Here is a 27,902-nt window from a genome sequence, read left to right as displayed (position 1 = left end):
AGGTTTCAGATTTCTGGATCATTGGGGATCTCTTCTGGGGTATGTATGACCTGTGCAAAAAGGATGGATTACACCTGAACCCGAGTGGGACTGATATTCCAGCAGGCAGATTTGCTAGAGTTGTTGAGGATTTAGGTTAATTTGGCAAGAGGATGGGAGCCGGAGTGATAGTGCTGACAATGGGGCAATTGGTATACAAGTTGGTACATTGTGTAGTGAGACTGTGAGGAAGGACAGGCAGATGATAGGGCAAATTTGCAGTTAGTAGAATGAGGTGAAGTATTACATGGAGACAAAATTGAAAAGGGTGATAAATACAGGCCTGAAGGTGTTAAGTTTGAATACATGCAGTATATGGAATAAGGTAGATGATTTTGTAGTGTAGTAAGAGATGGCAAGTATAGCATTGTGAGTTGTGGCTAAAAGATGATCATAGTTGGGAGACTAACATCCAAGGATACATACTGTATTGAAAGGACCAGATAGGTAGGCACAGGGGGTGCAGTAGCTATGTTGGTAAAAAAAAATCAAATCCTTAGGAAGAGGTGATTAAGAAGGGGAAGATAGATTATGAAAGTAAATTGGTGAAAAACATAAAAGCAGATAGTAAGAGTTTTTATAGTTACATAAAAAGAAAAAGGGTGGCTAAAGTAAATGTTGGTCCCCTAGAAGATGAGACCGGGAAATTAATGATAGGGGACGTGGAGATGGCGGAAACGCTGAACAAATATTTTGTATCAGTTTTTACAGTAGAGGACACTCAAAATATCCCAACACTGGATAAACAGGGGGCTCTAGGGGAAGAGAAGCTAACTACGATTCAAATCACCAAGGAAATGGTACTTGATAAATTAATGGGACTGAAGGTGGATAAATCCCCTGGACCGGATGGCTTGCATCCTAGGGTCCTAAGGGAAGTGGCGGTCGGGATTGTGGATGCATTAGTGATAATTTTTCAAAACTCGCTGGACTCGGCAATGGTCCCGGCAGATTAGAAAAATGCTAATGTAACTCCTTTATTTAAAAAGGGCAATAGACAGAAGGCTGGGAATTATAGGCCAGTTAGCCTGACATCTGTGGTTGGCAAAATGTTAGAATCGATAATTAAGGAAACAGTAACAGGGCATAAACATGGATAAACATAGCTGAATAGGACAAAGTCAGCATGGCTTTACAAAAGGGAAGTCATGTTTGACAAATTTGTTGGAGTTCTTTGAGGACATAACATATAGGGTAGATAAAGGGGAACCAGTGGATGTGGTGTATTTGGACTTCCAAAAGGCATTTGACAAGGTGCCAGACCAAAGATTATTACTTAAAGTAAAAAACTATGGGATTGGGGATAATATTCTAGCATGGGTGGAGGATTGGCTTTCTAACAGAAAACAGAGAGTTGGGATAAATGGTTTATTCTCAGACTGGCAGTTGGTGACTAGTGGTGTTCCGCAGGGGTCGGTGTTGGGACCCCAACTCTTTACAATCTATATTAATGATTTGGAGAAAGGAACTAAGTGCAACGTATCAAAGTTTGCTGATGACACAAAGATGGGAGGGAGTGTAATGAGTGCAGAGGACATTGAAACCCTGCAGGGGGACATAGATAGGCTGAGTGATTGGGCAGACATTTGGCAGATGAAATATAATACTGACAAGTGTGAGGTCTTGCACTTTGGCAGGAAAAATAATAGAGCAAGTTAATATCTAAATGGAGAGAAACTGGAAAGTGCTTCTGTGCAAAGGGATCTGGGGGTCCTGGTGCAGGAAACACAAAAAGTTAGTATGCAAGTACAGCAGGTGGTCAAGAAGGCCAATGGAATGCTGGCTTTTATTGCTAGGGGGTTGGAGTATAAGAACAGGGAGGTCTTACTGCAGTTGTACCGGGTATTGGTGAGACCACACCTGGAGTACTGCGTGCAGTTCTGGTGTCCATATTTAAGAAAGGACATACTGGCTCTCGAGGCAGTGCAGAGAAGGTTCACTAGGTTAATTCCGGGGATGGGTGGGTTGATGTATGATGAGAGGTTGAGTAGATTGGGACTCTACTCATTGGAGTTCCGAAGAATGAGAGGCGATCTTATTGAAACATATAAAATTGTGAAGGGGCTTGATCGGGTGGATGCGGGGAGAATGTTCCCAATGATGGGTGAAACTAGGACTAGGGGGCATAATCTTAAAATAAGGGGATGCCGTTCCAGGACTGAGATAAGGAGAAATTTCTTCACTCAGAGGGTAGTGGGGCTGTGGAATTTACTGCCCCAGAGAGCTGTGGAAGCTACTACACTCAATAAATTCAAAACGGAGATAGACATTTTCCTGGATAAAAATGGCATTAGGGGATACGGTGAGCGAGCAGGTAAGTGGACATGAGGCTAGGTTTAGATCAGCCATGTGATCTCCTGGACCAGATTTTGATAGCCTGGATGGGTCGGAGAGGAATTGTCCAGATTTTTTCTCCTCAATTAGCAAATCGTTTTTTTTTCCCCCGGGTGATCACATGGGTTTGGGCGGGATGAATAATAAAATAAAATGGGCGGTATGGTGCCCTGTTGGTTGGCACTCTTGCCTTGTGGGATTCGGTGATAACTAGAGTTAAGATTGGATCAGCTATGATCTTGTTGAATGGAGGAGCAGGCTTGAGGGGCCGATTGGCCTACTCCTGCTCCTATCTCTTATATTCTTATGACATAGGGTCAGAAGATTTAGAGTTCTTGTGGGTAGAGTTAAGAAACTGCAAGGGTAAAAAGACCCTGATGGGAGTTATATACAGGCCCCTGAACAGTAGCCAGGATGTGGGATATAAATTACAATAGGAGCTAGAAAAGGAATGTCAAAAGGGCAATGTTACGATAGTCATAGGGAATTTCAATATGCAGGTAGATTGGAAAAAATCAGGATTCTGCTGGATCCCAAGAGAGAGAATTTGTAGAATGCCAACGAGATTACTTTTTTACAGCAGTTTATGGTTGAGCCCACTAGGGAAAAGGCAATTCTGAATTAGATGTGTAATGAACCAGATTTGGTTAAGAAGCTTAAAGTACAGGAACTATTAAAAGCTATTGACCATAATATGATAGACTTCATTCTGCTGTTTAAGAGGAAGAAGCTGGAGTCAAATGTATCAGTATTACAGTGGAGTAAAGGGAATTATAGAGGCATGAGAGAGGAGCTGGCCAAAATTGATTGGAAGGGGACACTAGCAGGGACGTCGGCAGAGCACCACTGGCTGGAGTTTCTGGGGGCAATTTGTAAGGTGCAGATAGATACATCCCAAAGAAGAAGTATTATAAAAGGAGGATGAGGCAACCGTGACTGACAAGGGAAGTCAAAGACAGTGTGAAAGCAAATGAGAGGGGATACAATACAGTATAGCAAAAGTTAGTGGGAAGTTTGAGGATTGGGAAGCTCTTAAAAACATAAAGATAGAAAAGATGAAATATGAAGGTAAGTTAGCCAACAACATCAAAGGGAATACTAAAAGTTTTTTCAGATATATAAAGAGTAAAAGGGAGGTGAGAGTGGATATTGAACAACTGGAAAATGATGTTGGTGAGTTAGTAATGGGGACAAAGAAATGGCGGACAAACTTAAGAAGTACTTTGTGTCAGTCTTCACTGTAGAAGACACTGGCAGTGGGCCAGAAATTTGAGAGTGTCATGGGCAGAAGTTAGTATAGTTGTGATTACTAAGGAGAAGGTGCCTGAGAAGTTGAAAGGTCTGAAGATAGAAAAGTCACCTGCAGCAGGTGGACTATACCCCAGAGTTCTGAAAGAGGTAGCTAAAAAAATTGTGTAGGCATTAGTAATGATATTTTGAGAATCACTAGATTCAGGAATGGTTCCGTAGGACTGGAAAAATGCAAATGTCACCCCACTTTTTAAGAAGGGAGGGAGGCAGATGAAAGGAAATTATAGGCCAGTTAGCAAGACTTCAGTGGTTGGGAAGATGTTGGAGTCTATTATTAAGGATGAAGTTTCAGGGTGCTTGGAGGTGCATGATAGAGTAGACCAAAGTCAGCATGGTTTCCTTCAGGGGAAATCTTGCCTGAAAAATCCATTGGAATTCTTTGAGGGAAAAACAAGCAAGATAAACAAAAGTTATTTGGATTTTCAGGAGGCCTTTGACAAGGTGAGGCTGCTTATAGAGGTAAGACCCCATGGTATTACAGGAAAGATACTAGCACGGATAGAAGATTGCCTGACTGGCAGGAGGCAAAGAGTGGGAATAAAGGGGACCTTTTATGGTTGGCTGATGGTGACTAGTGGTGTTCTGCAGTTGCCGGTACTGGAAACACTTCTTTCCATGCTATATACCAACAATTTGGATGACGGAATTGATGGCTTTACAACCACGTTTGCAAGTAATACAAAGATAGGTGGAGGGGCAGGCAGTATTGAGGGAGTAGGGTCTCTGCAGAAGGACTTAGTGTGCAGGATTCCCTAAAGTTTCAGATTGAGTTGGTGATGAGGAAGGTAAGTGCAGTGTTAGCATTCATTTCAAAAGAATTAGAATATAAGAGCGATGATGTGATGCTAAGGCTTTATAAGGCATTGGTCAGATTACACTTGGAGTATTGTGAGCAATTGTAGGCCCCTTATCTTAGAAAATATGTGCTGGCAATGGAGAGAGTCCAAAGACGGTTCACGAGAATGATTTCTGGAATTGAAGGGTTCATCTAGGAGGAGCATTTCATGGCTCTGGGCCTGTACTTGCTGGAGTTTAGAAGAATGGGGGTGGGAATCTCATTGAAACCTATTAAATACTGAAAGGCCTACATAGAGTGGATGTGGAGGTGGTGTTTCCTATAGTGGGGAGTCTAGGACCAAAGGGCAGAGGCACAGAAAAGGGGTCATCCATTTAGAACAGAGATGAGGAGGAATTTCTTTAGCCAGAGGGTGGTGAACCTGTGGAATCCATGGACAAGTCACTGAGTATATGTAAAGCAGAAGTTGATAGGTTCTTGATTAGTCAGGGAATCAAAGTTTATGGGGAAAAGGCAGGAGAATGGGGTTGAGAGGGATAATAGATCAGTGATGATGGAATGGCAGAACAGATTTGATTGGCCGGGTGGCCTAATTCTGCTCCTATGTCTTATGGTATAAGCACAAGAGATTCTGCAGATGCTGGAAATCCAGAGTCAGACACACACACAATTCTGCAAGAACTCAGCAGGTTAGGCAGCATCTATAGAGGGAAATTAACAGTCGACATTTCAGGGTGAGACTCTCTTGGCCTGAATCATTGTTTATTTCCCGCTATAGATGCTGCCTGACTGGTTGAGTAGAAAGTGGGTAATTGGCTTACCAGCCAATGTAATTCTGTAGCAATATTGGAGAATACTTTGGGCTGAGATTCTCTCCCCTGGGTGCTTGCTTGTCTGCTGGTTTCTACAGTGCCATTGGCAAGGAGCAGGGACCAGGGGCCAGGCTCCTACTGTGCTCTTAGTCTTGAGATGCTGTGATCATTCTTTCTTGCAAATTACAGTGATATCTCTTCTCTCAGGACTTGGAGCAGAAACCCATTCAGGATTATCCCGAAGATTCCAAAATTAAACACTATGCTGTTGGCCACTACCTGAAGCAACACAGGGGAAAACTGATGAGGACCTTAAATTTATGTCCTTTTCCATGGAAAATGTTAACCGAACAAAGAGACTCTTTGAATTACAGAAAGCTATATTGCAGCGGCAGGCTGCTTAGCTTAATGAGTATGCCCTGAGTTTTTGAAAGATCAATAATTGTACAGAATGCAATAGCTTTACTAGCAGTCAAAGTAAAGGTCCCATTGACCATGTAAAGATTAGATAAGTTTTATGTGTCACATATACATCGATACAGTGAAATGCATTATTTTGCAGTCCAAGATGTGCCTGGGCAGCCCACAAGTGTCATCACGTTTCCAGCACCCACATAGTACGCCTACAATTTGCTAACCCTCACTTGCAAGTCTTTGGAATGTGGGAGGAATCAGGAGCTCCCAGAGAAAACCCACACTGTCACAGTGGAACGAACAAACCCCTCACAGAAAGCATCATTTGTAAGACCTCGATCTTCCAGTTGGTGCTGTAAAGTATTTTGCTAACTGCTGCACTTCCAGAGTTTAATAATTCTACAAAAGCCCAGTTCCCTTTAGAAGGTTGTTTTTGCCTCTTATTTGTGCCACCACAGTTAATTGTTCTGAAAAATAATTACCATCGTGTTCTTTCCTTATGTCTTCCATTCCGTGCCCTCAGGTTACCCTCCATTCAGCCACTGCAACAACCTCTCTTACTTGTATGTAAAACTTTCATTGACCAAATAGATTTTCAAATGTCCCCTTGGCCCTCTCTGCTCCATGGAAAATAGACCTAACTTTCCAGGTCTTGCCATCCATGGTATTCATTCTGAAACTGTTGTAATGAACCTCCTCTGTATCCTCTAAAGATTAACATCCTTTCCGTTGTGGTAGCTGGAATGGGACACAACACTCCAGCTGGGGCTGAAATAATATGTAATAGGGTTCAGCAGAAATTCCTGGCCATTGTACACCGAGCATGTATTTGTAAAGCCCAGGCTCCCTTAAACTTCATTAGTGCTTTGGTACCCTGTTCTGCCACTCTCTAAAGATGTGTGCAGAAACTCACTGAGGCACTGTACTTATATTCTTACACCCACGCAAATCTGATAGCTAAGACTTATCAATTGGGAAACAAAGAGTCTGTCTACCTTCCAGTCAGTGTGGGAATTTAATTTATGGGAAGGTAGAGTTGGGGGATTATTGTGCAAGCCTGGGCACAGGTTGGTTCGAGGTCATGTGATGAATCTTCAGGATCCATCCAAGACTCAGGCGTTCCCAACCTCGGATCCACGGACCCTTTGCTTAATGATGTAGGTCCATGGCATAAAAAAGTTGGTCCAAGTAGAGTTGGCAATCCAATGTCAGGCAATGGTGATGATTAGAACAGGTGATGCATCTCAATAGCCATGTACTTTGCAGAAGTGTTTTAAAATCTTCCGTCCTGTTTCTCCATTTCACATGAATCTCCAGCAATGTCATCGGCCATCAGACGCCGACTGACACCACAGATCACCTGTCTATTATCAAATTGCTGTTTCTGGATGCAATATTTCGTGAAGAGACTGAACTTTATAAGAGCTTCCCAGACTTTAAGTCTACTTGTGATAACACACTATTTAAATAATGCCTTGTTTCTGCCCAACCCTGCCCCACTAAACTCAGATGATTGTGTAACAATCCTTTACATGGATTTACCTATCACACACCACCCCCCCCCCACCCCACAACCGTCAACTCCAGATCCACCCAAACCCCACCCTTGAATACTGGCTATCCCCTCTCTTTCTTTCCAGTCCTGAAGGAGGACCTCAGCCCAGAATATTGATTGTCTCTTTCCCTCCATAAAAGCTGCCTGACTGCTGAGTTCCTCCAGCATATTGTGTGTTACTTCAGACTTCCAGCAGCTACAGATTCCATTGCCTCCATTTACACAATAAGACCATAAGATATAGGAGCAGAATTAGTCCATCTGGCCCATTGAATCTGCTCTGCCATTTTATCACTGTTGATCTATTTTCCCTTTCAGTCCCAGTCTCCTGCCTTCTCCCCACATCCCTTTGTGCCCTGCCTAATGACGAATCTATCAACCTCTGGCTTAAATATATCCAACTGCTTGGTCTCCACAGCTGCCTATGGCAACAAATTGCACAGATTCACCACTGTCTCGATAAAGTAAGTCCTCCTCATCTACATTCTAGAAGGATGCCCCTTATTCTGAGGCTCTGCCTTCCCTGGTCTTAGACTTCCCCTCCATAGGAAATATCCTCCCTGCATCCAGTCTATCAAGGCCTTTCAACACTCGATAGCTCTCAATGAGGTCACCCCATATACATCTGAATTCCAGTGAGTAGAGGCCCAGAGCCATCAAACACTCCTCATACGACACCTTTCAATCCTGGTATCATTTTTGTGAACCTCCTTTGAACCCTCCCTTAACTGCATGTGTTCCTTATTTATTATTTCATTGTAAGGTTAATTGGACAGTTTACCAGTAGTTAAACAATAGGAATGTTTATTTCTGATGAATCTTTGTGTTTGAAAATGGACCAGAGCCATGATTTGTCCTGGACAGATCTGATTTGGTACCAGGAGGGGAATATTGTATTTAACTGCAATGATATTTAAATTGAATAAAACCTTCTGAAAAGAATGTAAGCGTTTGTCCTTGGATAAGTTTTGGCATTCTTCTATCAGATACTGAATGAATTAAATCCACTGAATGAAGGCATTCATAACCATAAACAAATTGCTACTAATTTGGAATAGACTTGATGCTAAATTGACACTAATTATTCAGGAGAATGGCAAGGATCCATGCAAATGGATCAAAGCATTTTTGTCTGAAGCACAAAGCTGAGGCAGCAATTGAGGTGATCTAATTTGAATCAAAACAGTACTTAATCCAATTTATGCCACAGTCGCTGCTACAGCTTGGGGCTCCCTGGAGTCCACAGTTCAATTCCAGTGCTGTAAGGAGTCTGTACGTCCTCCCCATGGAATGTGCGGGCTTTCCCCATGAGCTCGGTTTCCTCCCACAACTCAACGGTGCACTGGGTGGATTAACTGGTCATTGTAAATTGTCCCGTGATTAGTTCAGGGTTAATCGGTGTTGTCAGGAGTTTCGCAGCTTGGCTCAAAGGGCCGGATTGCAAAATTAAGTAAAATAAAATAACAAATAATTTAAATACATCATTTCCTCTTATCATTACATATCGAAAGCAACACATCGCCAGTAATAAGCTCATTAAAATATGATTACAATATGATAAATGGAACCCTTGAGGTACTGAGGATATTTAAAATATGGCTTGAATTAATAATTGCAAAAGGTTCCCTATCACGTTAAGTGTCCAGAGCCAATCTTCATGGTGTGCTTAAAATGTTACAATGCACAGCAATCAGAGCAAATCTCCTTGTCGCATTTACAATGTCCCATTACAAATGTTTGCAGTAATGTTTACAATGCTGTGAAACAGCGACTAGAGCAGGGCTTCCCAATCTGGGGTCCATGGACCGTCAGTTAATGGTAGTAGTCCGTGGCACAAAAAGGTTTGGGAACATCTGGACTAGAATCAGGTTTATTATCATCGGCATGTGTTGTGAAACTTGTTAACTTAGCAGCAGTAGTATAGTACAATACATAATATAGAAAGAATAAGTAAATAAATAACTCTATGTATATATGTATATTGAATAGAATCATAGAAAAACTACAGCACAATACAGGCCCTTCAGCCCACAATGCTGTGCCGAACATGTACTTTAGAAATTACCTAGGGTGGGTAGCCCTCTATTTTTCTGAGCTCCGTGTACCTATCCAGGAGTCTCTTAAAAGACCCCATCGTATTCGCCTCCACCACCATCGCTGGCAGCCCATTCCACCACTCTCTGCGTAAAAAACTTACCCCTGCCATCTCCTCTGTAGCTACTTCCAAGCACCTTAAAACCGTGCTCTCTCATGATAGCCATTTCAGCCCTGGGAAAAAGCCTCTGACTTTCCACATGATCAACACAAATAGATTAAAAAAAGCACAAAAACAGAAATAATATACATTAAAAAAGTGAGGTAGAGTTCATGGGTTCAATGTCCATTTAAGAATCATATAGCAGAGGGGAAGAAGCATTCTTGAATCACTCAGTGTGTGTCTTCAGGCTTCAGTACGTCCTTCCTGACAGTAACAATGAGAATGGGGTTTCCTAATAATGGATGTCACCTTTCTGAGGCACTGCTTCTTGAAGATGTCTTGAATACTATGCACATTAAAACCTAGATGGAGTCGACTAATTTTACAACTTTATGTAGCTTCTTTCAGTCTAGTGCAGTAGCCCCCCACCCCCCATAACTGAGAGTGATGCAGCCTGTTAGAATGCTCTGCATGATACATCTATAGAAGTTTTCGTGTGTTTTTGTTGACAAACCAAATCTCTTCAAGGTCCTAACGAAATATAGCCGCTGTCATGCCTTCTTTACAGCTGCATCTAAGTGTTAGGTTCAGGTTAGATCCTCAGAGATTTTGACACCCAGGAACTTGAAAATGCTCACTCTCTCCACTTCTGAGGCCTCTATGAGGATTGGTTCGTGTTCCCTTGTCTTACCCTTCCTGAAGTCCGCAATTAACTCTTTCATCTTACTGACATTGAGTGCAAGGTTGTTACTGCAACACCATTCAGCTAGCTGGTATATCTTGCTCCTGTACGCCCTCTCATCTCCATCTAAGATTCTACCAACAATGGTTGTATCACCAGCAAATTTATAGATGGTGAAACCCCTTTATACTGGGTGACTCTAGAAACATAGCTGGTTAACCCCTCACTAATAAGCCAATTGACTCAGCAGTGAGAAAACCACCTTTCTCGAACTCTGTATGTCTAGGGTCAAGACATACCCTCGATGCATACTAGGGTTTGGAATGCCCCTAAACCCTCTCGACTGGCATCTGTACTCAGTACATAAGGGAGTTGGAGGCTTGCAAAGGCCAACACAGGTGCTTTAGTCAGCAGCTCCTTCAGCAATTCTTCACATTTTGCATCCCATCTTGCTCCAAAAGTCTCTGAAGGGCTAACATAAACTTCACTATTGTCTCCTTTTGTCTTCCTCACTTTCTTTCCCAAGGGAGGGTAACTACATAGAAGCTGAATCAAAGGGTGGCTTACTTCACAAACCCACAGAATCCAAGGAACAAGTGCAGAGCACTCATATTCTTAGATCTTGGCCATGTGGTCATGCCTCTATCTTGGATGGATCTGTAGCTGCTCCATCTCATGAGACTATGTACCTGACATAGTTGACAAGATTTCTTGCAGAACTGGCACTTCTTCAGTGACAGTTTTAATTCTTTAGCTTTTAGGTGGTCTAACGCCTTCGGTAGCCTTGTCTCCTGCTTTTCCAGGTTGGACCCGAACACTATAAGATCAACCAGGTACACCAATACCTCAAACAAATTCATGTCTCCAACAGTTTTCTCCATGACACATTGGAAAGTAGCTGGTGCTAATCATTGAAACTTTTCCTGAAAGGGGTGTGCTCTATCACTTGGATGGTGTGGTAAGTACTCTTGGAAACAACCCATGTCAAACTCATCAGTAGAAAAGACATCCTCAAATTTTAATGTCTTCTCTGTGAGTCTCTCCTTTTCCAACGCTTGGGTACCGGGAAGTCACCAAAGTTGAATGACTTGGCTGTCAATTTTCCTGATCCAGAAGATTGTCTCTCCCCCAGCTAGACATTATGGTCACAGGGAAAAGATGTACTATCGGCATCCTCTGCCTGAGGGTGACCTCCCTCTCCGAGGTGTTCCTATCAATCACTGTCATCCTGTTTACCTACATAGCTGACAGTTTCTGCAGTTCAGGCCTCACCAGTACCCCAGCAGGTACGTGTGACTGCTCTTTGTGGTCCCCCGGAGCATCCACCAGGAGGGCCTCAGTATCAGGCATTTTAGGAAATTTGGAAATTTAGGAAATCCTGTCACTCTAGCTACTTCCCCAGGCTGTAACATGACAGGTTTGGGCTGGCTGTAGCACACAGTTCCTCAATTGTGATCATCAGCCAGCCTTGGACATGCACACATTTTCTCAAAAACAGCTCTGAACACTGGGTGAATGGACAAGGTTTTCAGAAAACTCTCTCCAATTCTCCCCTTGCAGGTTCCCACTAGCCTTTTCACAATAGGAGTGAATGGAGGCTTCACGCTCCTCAACTGAGTCCAGATAAACCAACACCAACATATCAAGGACCTCAGCTACTCCAACATCTGTTTCCAAAAACTCCAGCTTCAACAACAAGTAACCATCATATGGGTAGTCATCAGTATTAAGGCTTCAAAGCTCCGAGTGATTTCTAAATTACCAGTTGTAGAACTGTTACTCTGCTGTACAGATCTAGCCTGAAAACCTGCGCCAAGTATGGCTCTAGCATAAATACCTTCGATCCATATGGACACACTGGAGCTTGGCCACACTAAGCCGTCAGGAATAGGGTTTCACACTTGGATGTGTCCCTTGATAGATTGATTGGAATGTGTTCCCCCCGAGATGCCATTCCCACACTGAGTCTCTCCAAAGTTTCCTGACTTTCTCTTCCGTTTCAGTAACCATTGGTTCACTTTCCAAAGGTTTTCCTGTTCTTCACACTCCTGCTTGAAATGCCTATCCTCATCACAGTTGTAGCAGAAAATACCGGTCACTCCCCTGGTCAAGGGACCCCACTCAGTAGCAACTCTCTGCTTAGTATGTCCCACCAGTGGGTCCGGCTCCCTATTGGCCTTGCTGGCAGCACCAGCTGATATCAACGGAGATACCTCAGTTCTAAAATCTTTCACAAAATCCTGCAAAGCCCCTGCTTGTTTGCCATCAGGGGTCGCTTCAACAACAGAGGTTCCTACTGAAGACTTGGTCCTGCTGACAGAGGCCACCCGTTCCTCCATCACCTTTTCCTCCCCTCTTACTTCCCTGATCAGCTCAACAAACGAGGGAGGGAGACACATCCATCCTATGAGACATTTGGAGCTTCAAAGCAAGCATGTCACATGACTGTGCGCCCTTCGCCACTTGGTCCATCCTTAATTGATTCATATCAGCCTATGGAATGGCCCTTTTATGGTGCAAACAAAGCAGCTGCCTCTCTAGCCGAAAAATGTAGGCAGGCAATTTCTCCCATTTTCTAATGTTTGCATGTAGCCTGTGGAAGTGCCAAATGCTTCACAAGGACCTCATCACCTCAGCAGCAGGAACTTTCAGACTCTCTATCTGTCCCTGTCTTTTCATATTATCTGAGCACTGCTACTCACCCAGCAACTGAGATGTCTGCTCTGCCCAAGTCTCACATTCCTTCTTCCCCTTGGGGTGGACTTCAGTCCTGAGAACATTTTCAGCCTACAATAACTTTGGCTCTCCTCTGGTGCACTTTGGCAGGGAGGTAATTGCCGAAACCAACTCAGAGATTTCACCACCCGTTGAGGGACCTTTCACGTCAGACAGCTCCTTCCCCTCACTCCACAGAAACGAAAGCAACTTGTCTTTAAAGGCTCTGTCCTCAGCTGCAGGAAACTTGTCTTCAAATTCTTCACCCTCAGTTATACTCCCCCCTTCTCTAAAAGCATGGTCAGCCCACAGCCCCTCTTCTCCAGGTGCATCAAATCGTACCAGGCAGATCTACTCCCATCACGTCCTTGCCAGTCTGGACCAACACAATATCCTTACCAGCCAATTGTTAAAAACACCATTCAACAGGGGTAACTTTCCCTAATATTTAACGGTACTTAAAACCCTAATCAACAATTCGTCTAGGCTATGGATATCCACCCTGCTCAGAACACAAGCATTAGTTACAGGTAATCTCTTTGAATTGCGCCAAAGCCTCTGTGGCGTCCATAATCAAGTATCTTAATCCTTTCCTGGGCACTAGTTTAATCACACAAACCACTTCATCAATTCGTACAGCAAATGCACAGGATCAGTGAATCAGACGCCAGACAAGCCCCCATAATGAAACCCCTTTCTACCAGGGGTCTCTGGAAATACAGCTGGTTAGCCCCTCGCTGATGCCAATGGGCTCCGTGGTGAGAAAATCACCTTTCCCGAACTCCATATGACTTGGGTCCCAACAGACTGGGAATGCCGGGATATTTCAACCACCTGCACCCCAATCTGAGTGAATACTGTGTAAATTCTGCCCACTTGCAATTACCCATCGGCAAAAAATAACAGATCATACACTGCATATGATTATAAGCAAGGTGTATTTATGAATGTCAACTTAATCAAAGTTATTAAAGAAGAAAGAAAAATAAAGAAAAAGAAAAAGGCCCAATATAATTTTAAAAGTCAAATGTGCATAGAGTTGGAGTTCAGATCTTTCAAAAGCTGGAGGTGTCCATGCATTCACGGCACCAACTCCTATTCACCGATCACCGACAGAACTTTCCATCTTGTACTCCATCAAATCTCGCAATCTGGTTGAATCGAATCCTACCACCAATTCTCTTGATCTTCTTCTCCTTCCACCCCTTTAGTGTCCGTCACAGAAACCTCTCCACCCAGCATTCTCTAGAACCTTTCCCAATTCCACCATCCTGATTGGCTGACCTGACATTCCTGAGCTGAACATCACAACCTCTTATCTTTAACGGTAACCCAAACACAGTAAAACACAGTTTCTACAGAAAGCTATTAAATGAAATACCCCACAGCATTAGCAGTAAATGCTTAACCAGGATATTACAATAGTATTTGAGCTATACCTAGCCACATAGTCATGGGTATAGAGCAGTGGGCTAAGTACACTCCCCTGAGCTGCGCCAGTGTTGACCATCAGGAAGGAAGAGATATGATCACCAAACTGCAATTCATCCTGCCACATATACAGTATCACTAACATACAACAGCCAAAGGAAATTTTCATATCCTGTTTGCCATTTTGTTAATACACTAACCAAAAAATTCATGCTAGATTGCTCGTGCTGTCACTTTGGATCTGCATGTATGGATCTTGTACACTCCCTCTTTGACAGGGTGGGGTTCCTTCCACATCACAAAGACCCCATTCTAGCACAACTCATGCACAGTAGGTGGACACAGGGATATTCCACGAAAGTTAATGGGGATGTGTTGCTGGGAGGCTCAATAGCGCGGTGGTTAGCATAATGACGCCAGCAATCCGAGTTCAATTCTGCTGCTGTCGGTAAGGAGTTTCTATATTCTCCCTGTGGCCACATGGGCTCCGGCTTCTTCCCACGTTCTAAGAACGTATGGGTTAGTAGGTGAATTGATCGCATGGATGTAATTGGGCAGAGTGGGATCATTGGGCCAGTAGGGCCTGTTACTGTGCTATATCTCTAAACGAAATTTTAAAAAAAACTTAAACTGTGCAAGAATAAATTATGAGGAAATGGGACTGTTCTGAGATCTGGAATAGAATTGATGGGCTGAACAGACCTCTTCTAAGTCATGGGAAATGGAATATGAAAATAAGGTACAGTGGCAGGAACAAGTACCACTGTTACTGTGCAATGAAAAGATCGCGTCTGCAACAAATCTGCCATATTTTGTATCTTATGGAGAGGATGTTTCCTATAGTGGAGGGGTCTGGGACCAGAGGGCAGAGACTCAGAATAGTAAGAATGTCCCTTTAGAATAGAGATGAGGAGGAATTTCCTTAGACAGACAGTGGTGAATTTGTGGAATTCTTTGCCACTGTGGAGGCCAAGTCATTGGGTATTTAAAGAGGAGATTCTTGATTAGTAAAGGCATTAAAGGTTATGGAGAGAAGGCAGGAGAATGATGTTGAGAGATAAGAAATCAGCCGTGATGGAATAGTGGAGCAGGGAGCAGACTTGATGGGCCAAATGGCCTAATTCTGCTCCTACAGTATGTCTAATAAACATGCAATCAGGGGAAATTTTCCCAAAAGGTCAAAGTCACTTCTTGTCACATGTTCAAGTGCATGAAAAACTGTTGCAGCTGCATTACAGGCACATAGCATTTGAGTTGCAATGTCACTAGCACAGCAAATCTCTTATCAGGCATTGACGCACAATGAGCACAGCAAAGCTCCCCAGTATATTTCAGATGCCACTTATACACTGTAAGCAAGGGAAATATCTCCTGTGCAACAGTTCCCAGCCTGGTTATGCTACAGATGCCTACCATTGACCGAGGGGACTGGGGACCCCAGGTTGGCAACCCCTGCTCTTCCGTGTTTCCGGTATCACTATAGCACAGCAACTAGCGCACATCTTCCCATTTGGCTTACAATGTCATATACAATGAGCAGAGCAAATTTTACTGGTGTATTTAACAAACAGTGGACAGAATAAATCTTTCTGGCATGTTTATGGTGTCTGTTAGATACATGGCAACGGCATCAAGTCTTCATGAGGCATTTACTGTGTCAATTGGGCATAGTGACCAAAGCAAACATCCCTGGAGTGCTAACGATAATACTAACATGCAATGGCCTTGTCATGATTACAATGTTATAAAGTCACAACAATCAGTTATTTCAGGTTTACAACAATGTTAAAATGCTATGGTCAGGGCAAATCTTGCTAAGGGTAACTGAGTTAAGCAGATTATTATCTCTTTACCTTGACAAGCATAAAAATAAATAAAACAGAAACCACAACCCCCAATGGGTTAAAGGGAAACTCCTTAGAGAAATTTAATGAAATCAGATGTCTTGGCGAACGGTCAGGGACAAGCATTAGCGGCTAACTACACTCACATAGCAAAAACAGATGGCACACTCTAAGTAGGTAATGAGACTGAGAGTTCAGAAAAGAGTTAGAAAACGTTACTTTAAAGATCCTCACAGAAGCAGAAAGTGACCTTGTCGCTTGCGAAGGCATTCGACAGTTCTCAGGAAGTGATTCAATGCAGTAGGCAGAAGGGGAGCTGTTGCTAATGCACTGGGAGATGTTGTAAAAGTCTCTGAGTGAGTGACTGAGAAGTCTGCTTCTTTTTTCTTCATAACAGTGCATCTACCGTCCTTCACCTCCTTTCCAAATGAGAGAAAACCTCTAACAGGAGCCAACATGAGCCTGAAGAAACTGAGTAAGTCACAAATGTTTATTATAAAAGCTGAGAAGGGCAACGTTGTGCAGATATATGTCTCGAGCTCTTGTGCAATGGTTAACTGTCAGAAAGTTTAAAGGGAGAGATACTTGAATATAAGTTGTGTGTGGACCTTGTGATGTTATTCTTCAAACTCATTTGTGAGGTCTTTGTCTATGTGTCTGTGAGAGAGTCATAATGTTGATATAGGGAGTGTGAATAAGAGAACCGTGTATCTGTATATGCTTTTGAGAACCAATGAAGCATGTGAGAATAGGGTATATTAATGATAAGTATTAGCAAGAGAGAGCAGTTGTACCCCGTGTGAGAAGGAGAGGTAGAATTAAGTTTATGAGAATGGGGTGTTTAAGTGTTTTGTACATGAGCAAGAGTACTTTGCATTTGTATGAGTTAGAATGATAGGTATGTGGGGAAGGAGGGATGTAGGCAGTAGTATTTTAGGAGTGGTCTGGTTTTTTCAGATGTGCTTTTTGAAAAAAACAATTCATTACATCACTGAGCTATTTGGCAACAGTCTCCCTGAAGAGAGAACTCGGCTCTCATCTCTCTTTTTGTCAGATGAATCAGCTGTGACATTGCAAAGATGCAGGATTTCAAAGTTAACTTTAAAATGGCGCATATTTTGTGGTTTAAATGGTAATTAAAAACTTCTGGGCTTCTCAACATTATTTTGGTATTATTAGCTGTGAATACAGTGTACTGCTGATCTTGACGATGCATGAAAGAGACTTTTGCAAGGATTGAAATTTAGTTTAAAAATGCACTGGTAATTATTGAACTTATTTATGTATGGTGAGGCAGAAAATACCTATTAAGATATTAACTACCTGCTTCATCTTCAATGTAATCATCAGAGGGGGGTTATAATCATATTGAGAAGCACGCTTAGCTTTAGTTGAGAGCCTTTTACAAATTAACCATTCCTCCTCCTTCGCTAGCATTTTGTGCAGACTAAGCCTTTAAATTCTTCACAAATGTACTTCCTTCATGAGGAAGTACTTGAAGAAAAGGAAGGGCAGCACACCAGCACAGAGGTTAATGCTGCTATTTCACTGCTATAGAGATCCAGGTTCCTTTCTCTCACCTGGGGTGCTATCTATGTGGAGTTTCCCTTTCTCTCCATCACTGGGAATTCTAGTTACTTCCTATATAACAAAGATGTGCTGGTAAATTAATTGGCTGCTGTGAACTATTCCTCATATAGCCACTCCTGTATCTAATAAAGTGGCCACTTAATGTATATTGTGATCTGTGCCACTGCCCTCCCTCCACGGCAGATCTGATCACAGCCTGGCCCTGCTAACACCCAGGTACGTGCCTCTAGTCCAGCGGCAGCCTGTGTCAACAAGGATTAAAAGGAGGTGGACTCAGGATGTTAATGAGGCACTGCAGGAATGCTTTCAGAGGACCGACTGGGATGTGTTATGCTGGCCACACAGGGAGGATGTTAACAAGATGACTGATTGTATCACAGACTATATATCAGATTCTATGAGAACACCATCTTGCCAGCCAGGACTGTATGCTGCTTCTACAGCAACAAGCGCTGGATCACCAGTGACCTGAAAGAACTTTTGAATATGAAGAAGAAAGTCTTCAGGTCTGGAGACAGACAAGTACTGAAGTGAGTACAGAGTGAACTGAGGGTACAGCGGAGGAAGTGTAAAGCTCAAGTTCCAGCAAAACAGCATAAGGGACGTGTGGTTGGACATGAATCAGATCACTGGCTTCAAGGTTAACGAAAGAAAGATTGAGGGCTGCCTAGATAGGGCCAACCAATTGAACTTATTTATCAACAGGTTCAGGACGGAACCTCCTGCTGTCCTCTCCCCCTCTTGCCCAAAGCACACACCCTCCCTGCCCCGAGAAGCCTTCTCCCTCCCCTCTGGTGAGTGCTTGTGTTCCAAGCCCCCAACTTTGGAGCATCCTGCCTCCAAGGAGATAACCACCCTCCCTCACCTGACTGACTGCAGGTCAGGTTAAGAGGCAGCTGGAGAGATTATATCAAGACAAGGCTGCTGGACCAGATGGTATCAGCCCCAGGCTAGGCCTGTGTGAGGCAGCTCTCTGGTATTTTGCAGCACCTTTACAATCAGTCTGAGTCAGGAAAAGATACCAGTGCTATGGAAGACTTCCTGTTTGGTTCCTGTACCCAAGAAGGTGAAGCCATCTGAACTTAAAGATTACAGACCAGTTTCCCTCACATCTCACGCGATTAAGGTGCTAGAGAGGCTGGTCCTGACTTACTTTGGACTGCAGGTGAGATCTTCATTGGACCTTCTATGGTTTACCTACAACCTCATGTAAGAGTCTACCGGTTGCAGAGAGCCCACTCCCACCTGGAAGATGCTGGTGATATTGTGAGAATCACATTTTTTGATTTCTCTAGTGCCTTCAATACAATCCAGCCACTTCTTCTGAGCGAGAAGCTGAAACAGATGGGTGAGACAAATCCACTATCTCCTGGATTACTATCTGACAGATAGACCCCAGTCTGAACGGCTGGGTAGTTCTCTGTCTGAGATGGAGGTGAATGGCACTGGAGCGCCACAAGGGACTGTCCTGTCTCTTGCTTCTGTTCACATTGTACACCTCAGACTTTCAGTACAAATCTGAGACTTATCACTTGCAGAAGTTTGCTGATGTCTCTGTGCTGGTTGGGTGTATCAGAGATGGGCAAGAGTCGGAGTTTAGAGGACTGGTGGACAAGTTCGTGGAAGGAATCACCTGTTCATGAATGCGCCCAAAACAAGGGAGACGGACATTGATTTTAGGAGGAAGAGAACTGTGCCAAGTTCTGTATACATTCTGTGAGAAGAGGTTGTGGTGGTGGAGGAGTACAAACATGTGGCTGTTCACCTTGACAACATGCTTGACTGGAAAACCAACACCAAGGCTTTTTACAAGAAGGGGATGATCAGACTCTATTTTCTCAGGAAGCTGAGATCCTTCAATGTGTTCAGCAGGATGCTGGAGATCTTTTACCAGTCTGTTGTAGCGAGTGCAGTTTTCTTTGCTGCTTTATGTTGGGGAGGCAGCATCGGTGCTGGTGATGCAAAAAGATCATCAGAAACTCATCAGAAAGGCTGGATCCATCCTTGGCTACAACCCCTACACTTTTGAGTTAGTGATGGAGAGGAGGTCACTAAACAAACTGTTATCCATCATGGACAAACTGACACACTCTCTCCACGACCTACTGAATAAGCAGCTAAGCACCCTTTCAAACAGGCTCATTCAGCTCTGCTGTCACAAGGATCGTCACAGAAAATCTTTCCTACCTAACGCGGCAAGCATAAATAACAGTTCATCCCTGTGCAACAGGAGAACACACATCATAGTACAATAGTCTCTTCTTTATTATTTTGTGCATTATTGCAGATTGGTAAAATATTATTGTGCATATTATTATTCTGTACTTTATTGTTAGTATTATTATATTCATTATTATTGCTAAGTGTATTTTTTAAATGTTGCTGCTGTAACAAAATAATTTCACACTCAAGATCAATAAAGTACTTATTGTTATTATTATTATAGCCCATCCACTTCAAGGTTTTACATGTTGTGCAATCAAAGATGCCATTTTTTGCTTCACTGTTGGAATGCATGGTTATTTGAGTTACTGTCATCTTCCTGTAATCTTGAACCAGTCTGACCATTTTCCTCTGAACTCTCTCATAAACAAGAAATTTTCACTCACAGAACCTCCGCTCACTGGATGTTTTCTGTTTCTATACTATTCTCTGTAAACTTGAGAGATTTGTTTTGTGTGAAAATCCCAGGAGATCAGCAGTTTCGGAGATACTCAAATCACTCCACCTGGCACCAACAATCATTCCACGTTCAAAGTTACATAAATCACATTTTTCCCCCATTCTGATGTTTGGTTTCAAGAACAACTGAACCTCTTGACCATGTCTGCATGCTTTTATGCACTGAGTTGCTGCCACAAGATTGGCTGATTAGATATTCGCATTAACGAGGCATGCATGTGCATCTAATAAAGTGGCCACAGAATGTAAATGAGAGAGAATAAGTTGTAGGGTCTCGAAGTCTGGTGTGAATGCCACTACAGCACCGGCAAGCTAGAATTAATGCAAATGAGGGCTTAAAGTTTGATGCAGACCCTGTTGGCTGAAAGGCTTTGATCTATGCTGTATGAATAAGACTATAAAACCATAAGATATAGGAGCAGAATTAGGCCATTTGGCCCATCAAGTCTTATCTGCTATATCATCATGGCTGATCCATTTTCTTCTCTGCCCCATATCCTACATTCTCCCCGTATCCCTTCATGCCCTGACCATTGAAGAATCTATCAACCTCTACATTAAGTATACATAAAAGACCTCCACAACAACTGGTGGCAACGTATTCCACAGATTCACCTCTCTCTAGCTAAAGAAATCCCTCCTCATCTCCATTCTAAAACGACGTCTTTTCAGAATAGCCTGGATTCTTCCTAGAGCCACTGCAGAAGGAATCCAGCTGGAACATTCACTAATACACTGTACTGAATAACCAATACACTGTACTGTATGACCCAACTCACTAGTAGAGTGAGTAAACTATGGATCATATTTCATAAACCGTATACCCCTGAGGACTTCTTTATTATACCTGATTACTATGCTTCTAAATATGGGAAATTAAATGGCCTGCAGTGGTATCTGAGTTTCCCATTTACCTTCCCATCCATGTTTTAAACTACACCTCCATGGGCAGAGTCATATCAGTTGCAGCTTGCCTCTGTGATCTTTATTTCCAAAACCAAATTCTCTAAGGTTGGAAGTAGATTCTCCGACCCAATTAGCCTCGATAGAATTCAGTGCTGAGAAATTGCTGCTGCACTCTGAAGTATGAGCTTTGAAAATAAATAATTTGGAGCTACAGAGAGATACAGCCTGGCAGCAGACCTTTCGGCCCATCAAGTGTGTGCAGACCATCAACCACCCACTTAGACTAATCCTGTACAAGTCCCATTCTCTCTACAATTCTGGTTGGTCCTGAAAAATGGGGAATGCACAGCAATGATTTTTCATGCAGCAGAAAATAACCTAATGCTAACAAATAAAATTCTCAAGTTGCCCTACACAGGAGTTCCCATCCTTTTTTATGCCATGGAGCCTTACCATTAAGCAAGGGATCCGTGGACCCCGGGTTGGGAATCACTGCTCTGATGCATGGCTGATTATATTTTATTAACTTGGGAACTGCAGATGTACACTCAGTGGCCACTTTATTAGGTAGCCCTGTACAGCTGCTCATTATTGCAAATATCCAATCAGTGATAACAACTTAATGCCTACAAGCAGGCAGACATGGTCAAGGAGTTCAGTTGTTGTTCAGACCAATCATTAGGATGGGGGAGAAAAATGATCCAAGTGACTTTGACCGTGGAAATATTTGTTGGTGCCAGACAGGGTGGTTTGAGTATCTCAGAAACTGCTGATCTTCTGGGATTTTCACGCACAAAAGTCTCTAGGGTTTATAGAGAATGGTGAGAGAAACAAAACACATCCAGTGAGCAGCAGTTCTACGGGTGAAAATGCCTTGTTAATGACCATACTGGTTGAAGCTGATGAGAAGGTGACAGTAACTCAAGTAACAACACATTGCAACTTTGGTGTACAGAGGGGCATCTCTCAACACATCAAACCTTGAAGTGGATTGGTTACAGCAGCAGTAGACCACAAGCACACAACTCAGTGGCCACTTTACTAGTGCAGGAGGTATTTGCATCCACTGTCAGCTGGAGAAACCTGACAAGAGAAATAGACCATAGGACGCAGAGGAAATCAATATGAAGCTTGCAGCACTTGAGACAGAATGTCAATACTACACCAACCTACTGCAAATTTTAATGGCAACCTGCATGATGTGGATGTTTGGTGGTTTCCCGCTGAATTGTCAGTCTTTCATTGAACTGCAGGACAAATGTTCAGGTCTGATAATCAATAAGCATAAACTGGGATAATCAGTTTTATTCTTTCTCACTGTCTAATAAACAATTATCTTTCTCCAGGTTTAACCAGTAGCATACCAAGCAAACAAGGAGTGCTGCTAATGGAACTAGTAACTAGTAATAGTGGAATTAATAATAAGACCATTCAACGCATTGCACTTTTTCATTGAGTGCTGAATTTGACCATGGCTAATCTACACTGTAACTCCATTTTCTTGCCTTCTCTCCAATGTCCCATGATCCACTTTATCAACAAAAATGTAGCATAATATAAAACAGTAGAAGGCAGTCTTAAGGCTTCCAAGCCTATTCAACCATTATGGTTAATCCATCTCATATCTTTCCATTTGCACCCAGCACCCATGACCTTTTGCTTAAGGGCCAAAAGCCTATTCCACAACTATGGGTATTCCATTTCAGATTTTTCTGTTTGCCCCAAGCACCATGCCCTTTGCTTTGATTACGTTTAAAGTCCAAAGCAAATTAATTGTCTCCAGCCTTTAGAAACCAGGCATCGTCATCCTGCTGCGGCAGAGAATTTCAAAGATTCAAAAAGCCCTCAGCTGAGAAATTTCTGCTGCAAATTATTATCCCCTTACCCTGAGATCAGAACTCTGATTAAAAAGATGGCATGAAGACATCAGAAGGAGTAGCTGGAGTAGGCCTGCTGGCTCCTTGAGCCAATTCTGCCATTAAAAACATGGCTGATCTAATCTTGGCCTCGTGACTCTCTGAAAGAAGTAATTTTCCCCTCTATCTGAAAGATGATGCACTACTCTGAAAGCATGCCCCTTAGTTCTGAATATCCCACTAAGGAAAATTCCCCTCAGAATTCCATGTTACAATAGGATAAACTCTCATCCTCCGATAATGTAATGAGTAAAAGCCCTCCCCTTTTCATACATCGAGCCTTCATCCCATGAATTGACTTAGTGAACCTTCTGCTCTGTCATATCATCTATTTATCCTGACTTTCTCTTTTCTGTTCACCAGTCCCCTATCTATGTCAATACTTCACTCTTTCCATCCATAGCCGTTTGAGAAATCTCATCTAACAACAGCACAGAAGGCTATTGATTCCATTGGAAGCATTCTATCTCCCAACAAAACAATCACATTAGTCCCTTTTCCCTTCTGTTTACTTCCTTTCATTTCCACTCACACACACGCCCATCAACTCTCCTTTGTTTCTTTTCTTTGCCATGAACCTACATTAAGAGGTCATTTATAGCAACCAATAGACCACCCACCCAAAGGAGAACATCATACTTGAATCAAGTGATCATATTACTGCTACAAATACAACATTTTTTTTAGGACAGAGGCAAAATCTACTGATAGTGTATGAATAAACTGCCATGTACAGAAGCCGCGTACTGTGCCTCAAGTTTGCCTCTGGTTTGGAGATGCCAATCTTTCTGCATTGCCCTGGAGTCTTCAAGATTTAAGGATTAATATGGTGTAAACTGACATAAGCAATCGGGGGGGGGGGGGAGAAAAATGGGATGTTTTTTTAAAGTGCCCTATAATTTTTGTGAGCATTTCAATTTATTGGTTGTAATCAAAATCCAAAATGGGGCAAAAGATTTGAGTGATTATCTGGACTAATCCAGTGGGAGAAAGAACAGGTTATCATCAGGATTGGGAAAGTGGTGCCCAGTCAAGATGGGATATCAGTGTGGCACAGGATCACAGTATAGGGTTCTCCTGCTACTGGACCGGGAGAGATTGGGTGGGTGAGGAAGCACTCAATTATTATAGTAGAGTACCATCCCGGGGGCCACATGAATGGTAACAGTCCTAGTGGATTTAAGGAATGTAACACTACTTATTGCATTGGCTAAATGAAAGCATGAAAAGGCATATTTTTCATTTAATCTTGTAAATAATTTTTATTATGAAGTTTTATTCTTATATTTTAAAAAACTCTGCATAGAGTGCAAACAAGGTTAGGATCAAATTTGTGTCCACTGTGCTGTAAACAGCTTTAATGTTGCCCCACTGTACAACTCCCACATTTCTGTTACAACTTGGGTAAAGAAAAAATGCTTCTTTTTACTGTGAGCTCTGACTTCATTATCTAAGGAAACAGTCATTCTGTATCCATCATATTCAATTCTTTCAAGGTATTAAGCTATTAATTTAGATGCTTATTCCAAGAGGCAACAGAGATAATTATAGGAAAAAGACACATCTAAAGCATTAAGTATATTCCTTTATTACACGGCTTAGAATAGCTCTTGAAGTCCTGGGATTGCAAAACTGTCTTGCCAAGAAGGTTAACTTAAACCGGTGCTATCCAGATTATCTAAACACTTGTACTGAAATAAATTGTTTATGGTTGGAGTTAAACCTAGACTTGTCACATAAAAGGTTTGATAGATGACCTATGCACTTATTTGATAACCTATGACAATGTGGGTGAAACTATGGTCGGATCTGTCCTTAGGAGTTTAAACAGATGGAATGGCTAGCAGAGGAAATTTTATTGCCTGAGAGAAAAATAGCATTTTTACTTAAAGGAGCTGACCACTTGAGCTACACTTCTCCAGACACCCACAGCCCTCTGCTACATTTCTACAACTTCAGGAAGCATCACAAGTGACATTAAACTTCATTTAATTTTCATATCCAGTCCTATATAGTTTCCAGTAAAATGCATGGTAGTGAATTAAAGTGGAAATCCCTGGTTTGCTTCGTATTTTCTGGTCTTTGGTGCTAAGGGTTATTTACAGGCTGCAAGAGATTGTGTCTGTACTATTCTGACATTTGATTGTTTAGAGAGAGCTTTTCCACTGCCCTTACACAGAACACTTTGAAAATTTGTCCTGCCACATTGGCTTCAAGCCCCGCTCATTTTCAAGCTTAACCAGCTTTCTGCTGCCACGAAAACTAATCAGTTTATGATTCGCTTCACAATGCCAAAAGTCTTTTATTTCATAAAGTCAAACTGTTTACAGGAGTTTATTGTGAGGGAATGTACTTTCCTGATACTTGAATCAATGGTGAAACACAGCTCTATTTGAATGGGGATGGGAGAATGGTGAATAAAGCAGGTCAAATCACATTTACAGCCTATTTTTGCACGCCTTCTTTTCCACCAACAATTCTAACCCCTTCTATGTAATGGCCTTCTGCAATCACCAGATGAGAAATGGTAAAAAATGAACTCCTAACTGGAAAGCATCTCTCACTTTAAGGGCTGCAGATCACATTGAAAGAATGTTCAAAGCAATATCTGAGACAATTGTACTTCAGATTTTTTACAAGGTTGTCTGTTTCCTTACTGCAGACCAGTGCACACTGGAGGGGTGATGTCCTGGGCAGATCTCCTGAGGGGTCACTATGTCACTGCCCATTATGGTGCTGGACAGTGATGAAGGTCCTCCATCTCTGGTGGTGTTCAGGGTTTCCTTCATCATGTCAGTAGTTTCCTTTCCATTTTCACTGATGTCAGTCATATAAGTCCCAGGTGGAGACTCAGGGATACCATCACACTTAGATGCAGGTCTTCATTGCTGTTTCCGTAACAATTTTGCTTTACCAGTCAGGGTGGTTAGCTCTGAGCTGAACCCCTGAACTTGGAGGACCAGTGGACCACTCTTAGTCTGGCCTCTACCCTTTGACCTGTTTGGCATGGATGACCCTACCAAAAGCCGAAGCACAAAGCCCTGACTTCAGCCAACATAGCTGTCCGGGTCACTGAGGCACACAAGCCTCCAAACCCAATGGCAAGGTTATGGTCCTCTTGGAGGTGAGGGGCCACTGTGGATGGAAGGAAGTGCAAAGAGGCACCAAGCCTAAATGATCCACATTTCCCTGAGAGTCACTGAGATTGTCAGGCATCTGTCATTCTGGATGAGTCGGGTCCCTGCAGAATAAGGCAAAGCACCTTGTGCAGAGACAAGAAACAGAAAACTGTTAATCTGGCATAGGTGGGCTTTCAGCAGTGCTGGATTGGCAAGCCTTCCAGACTTCATTTTACAGCTCAACAATCCTTATTGTTGCATAGTTTGATATTAAATATTCCAGTGAATAAATTAAATGAAAGGAAGCGTGAAATCCAGGAGTCCGTGATTGGGACGGGAGCATGGGAACTGGGATCTGGGCGAGTGGAAAGTCGACACCAGTCGGTAGGAACCATTGCTCAGAATGCCTGCAGGAAAATGAATCTCGGGGTTGTATGTGGTGACATATATGTATTCGGTAAATAAAATTTACTTTGAACTTTGAGAAAAAGTTGAGTGTCAAGCCTGATGCTGAACCATTGGGAATTCTGAGTTACGGGGTACTGGTCTATTGGAACTTTATTAAAATTAGTGACAATTAGAATAGAATCAAATTGTTATGGCAGAGAACAAGAACATTTGGCACATCAAATTCAAGCTAACTCCTGTGCAGCAATCAATTCAATCCCATTCTCTAGGTTTCAACAGGTACATTTAATGTCAGAGAAACGTATACATATACATCCTGAAATTCTTTTTCTTTGCAAACATCCATGAAAACAGGACTGTCCCAAAGAATGAAAGGCAGTTAAACGTTAGAACCCTAAAGCCCCCCCACCCCAGGCTCCCCCTCCCACCACAAACAGCAGCAAGGCAACGACTCCCCTCACCAGCAAAAATGCATCAGCAGACTCCACCGAGCACTCAAACGTGCAGCAAAGCACCAATAAAGACACAGACTTGCAGTGCCCCAAAGACTAATCGTTCACCTAGTAATTCAACACACCACAGCCCCCTCTGTCTCCCTAATAAGGGAAAAAGAGGTGTCCCCATTTCACAGCGAGAGGGAAGATATAACAAATAACTCACTGATTTATGGCGTTAAAAGTCTGTTGAGCTCAATGCCTAGAGAATCAGCCCCGGAAGGGCTCAGGTCCCTGGACACACAGCCGGCAGCTAACCCACTACTCCTGATGTTCCATGTTCTCCCGTGATGTCTCAGTCAGGGACATTGGCCTTGAATCCGCCCGTCTCCGAAGCCACAAAAATCCGGCATCCTGAAGGCATGCTAGTCTTCCAGGCCAGTCTTCCACCAAAAAGTGGCCGGTCGTGAGGCCCTGGGAGTGGGTCCCATTCCTGCAATGAACTGAAGTCAAAGTGTAACTTCAGGTCAGGGTCTTCAAAAGAACCCTGAAAAGGAAAAAAAAAAGAAATATCAAAAATGGAAATAGAGCTGTTTCTGAAGATGCAAGAAAAGGAGTCGCCGTTTAGCGCCAACTTGACTGTAGTCCACCCTCCCAGGCCCTTTCCCTCAGTCCCTCAAATTATTTTTGTTCATGTGCTTTCTAACTCCTGTTTGG

General features: G+C 42.7%; 1 protein-coding gene across 3 annotated transcripts in view; it reads left to right on the top strand.

Annotated features, from left to right (window-relative positions):
• The window catches only part of LOC132407362 (SH2 domain-containing protein 3C-like), a 286,124-nt gene that overhangs the window by 112,741 nt on the left and 145,481 nt on the right, over nucleotides 1-27,902 (top strand). For all 3 annotated transcript variants that reach the window (XM_059993734.1, XM_059993735.1, XM_059993736.1), the window contains one exon: nucleotides 16,528-16,605. In XM_059993734.1, coding sequence (XP_059849717.1) covers nucleotides 16,528-16,605 — 78 coding nt within the window. The remainder of the gene's footprint in view (nucleotides 1-16,527; nucleotides 16,606-27,902) is intronic.

This window comes from Hypanus sabinus, chromosome 18 (genome assembly GCF_030144855.1).
Source record: "Hypanus sabinus isolate sHypSab1 chromosome 18, sHypSab1.hap1, whole genome shotgun sequence".
In the NCBI taxonomy this organism is placed as follows: domain Eukaryota; kingdom Metazoa; phylum Chordata; class Chondrichthyes; order Myliobatiformes; family Dasyatidae; genus Hypanus; species Hypanus sabinus.
Note: the sequence above shows the minus strand (reverse complement) of the source record. Positions and strands in the feature narration are given on the sequence as shown.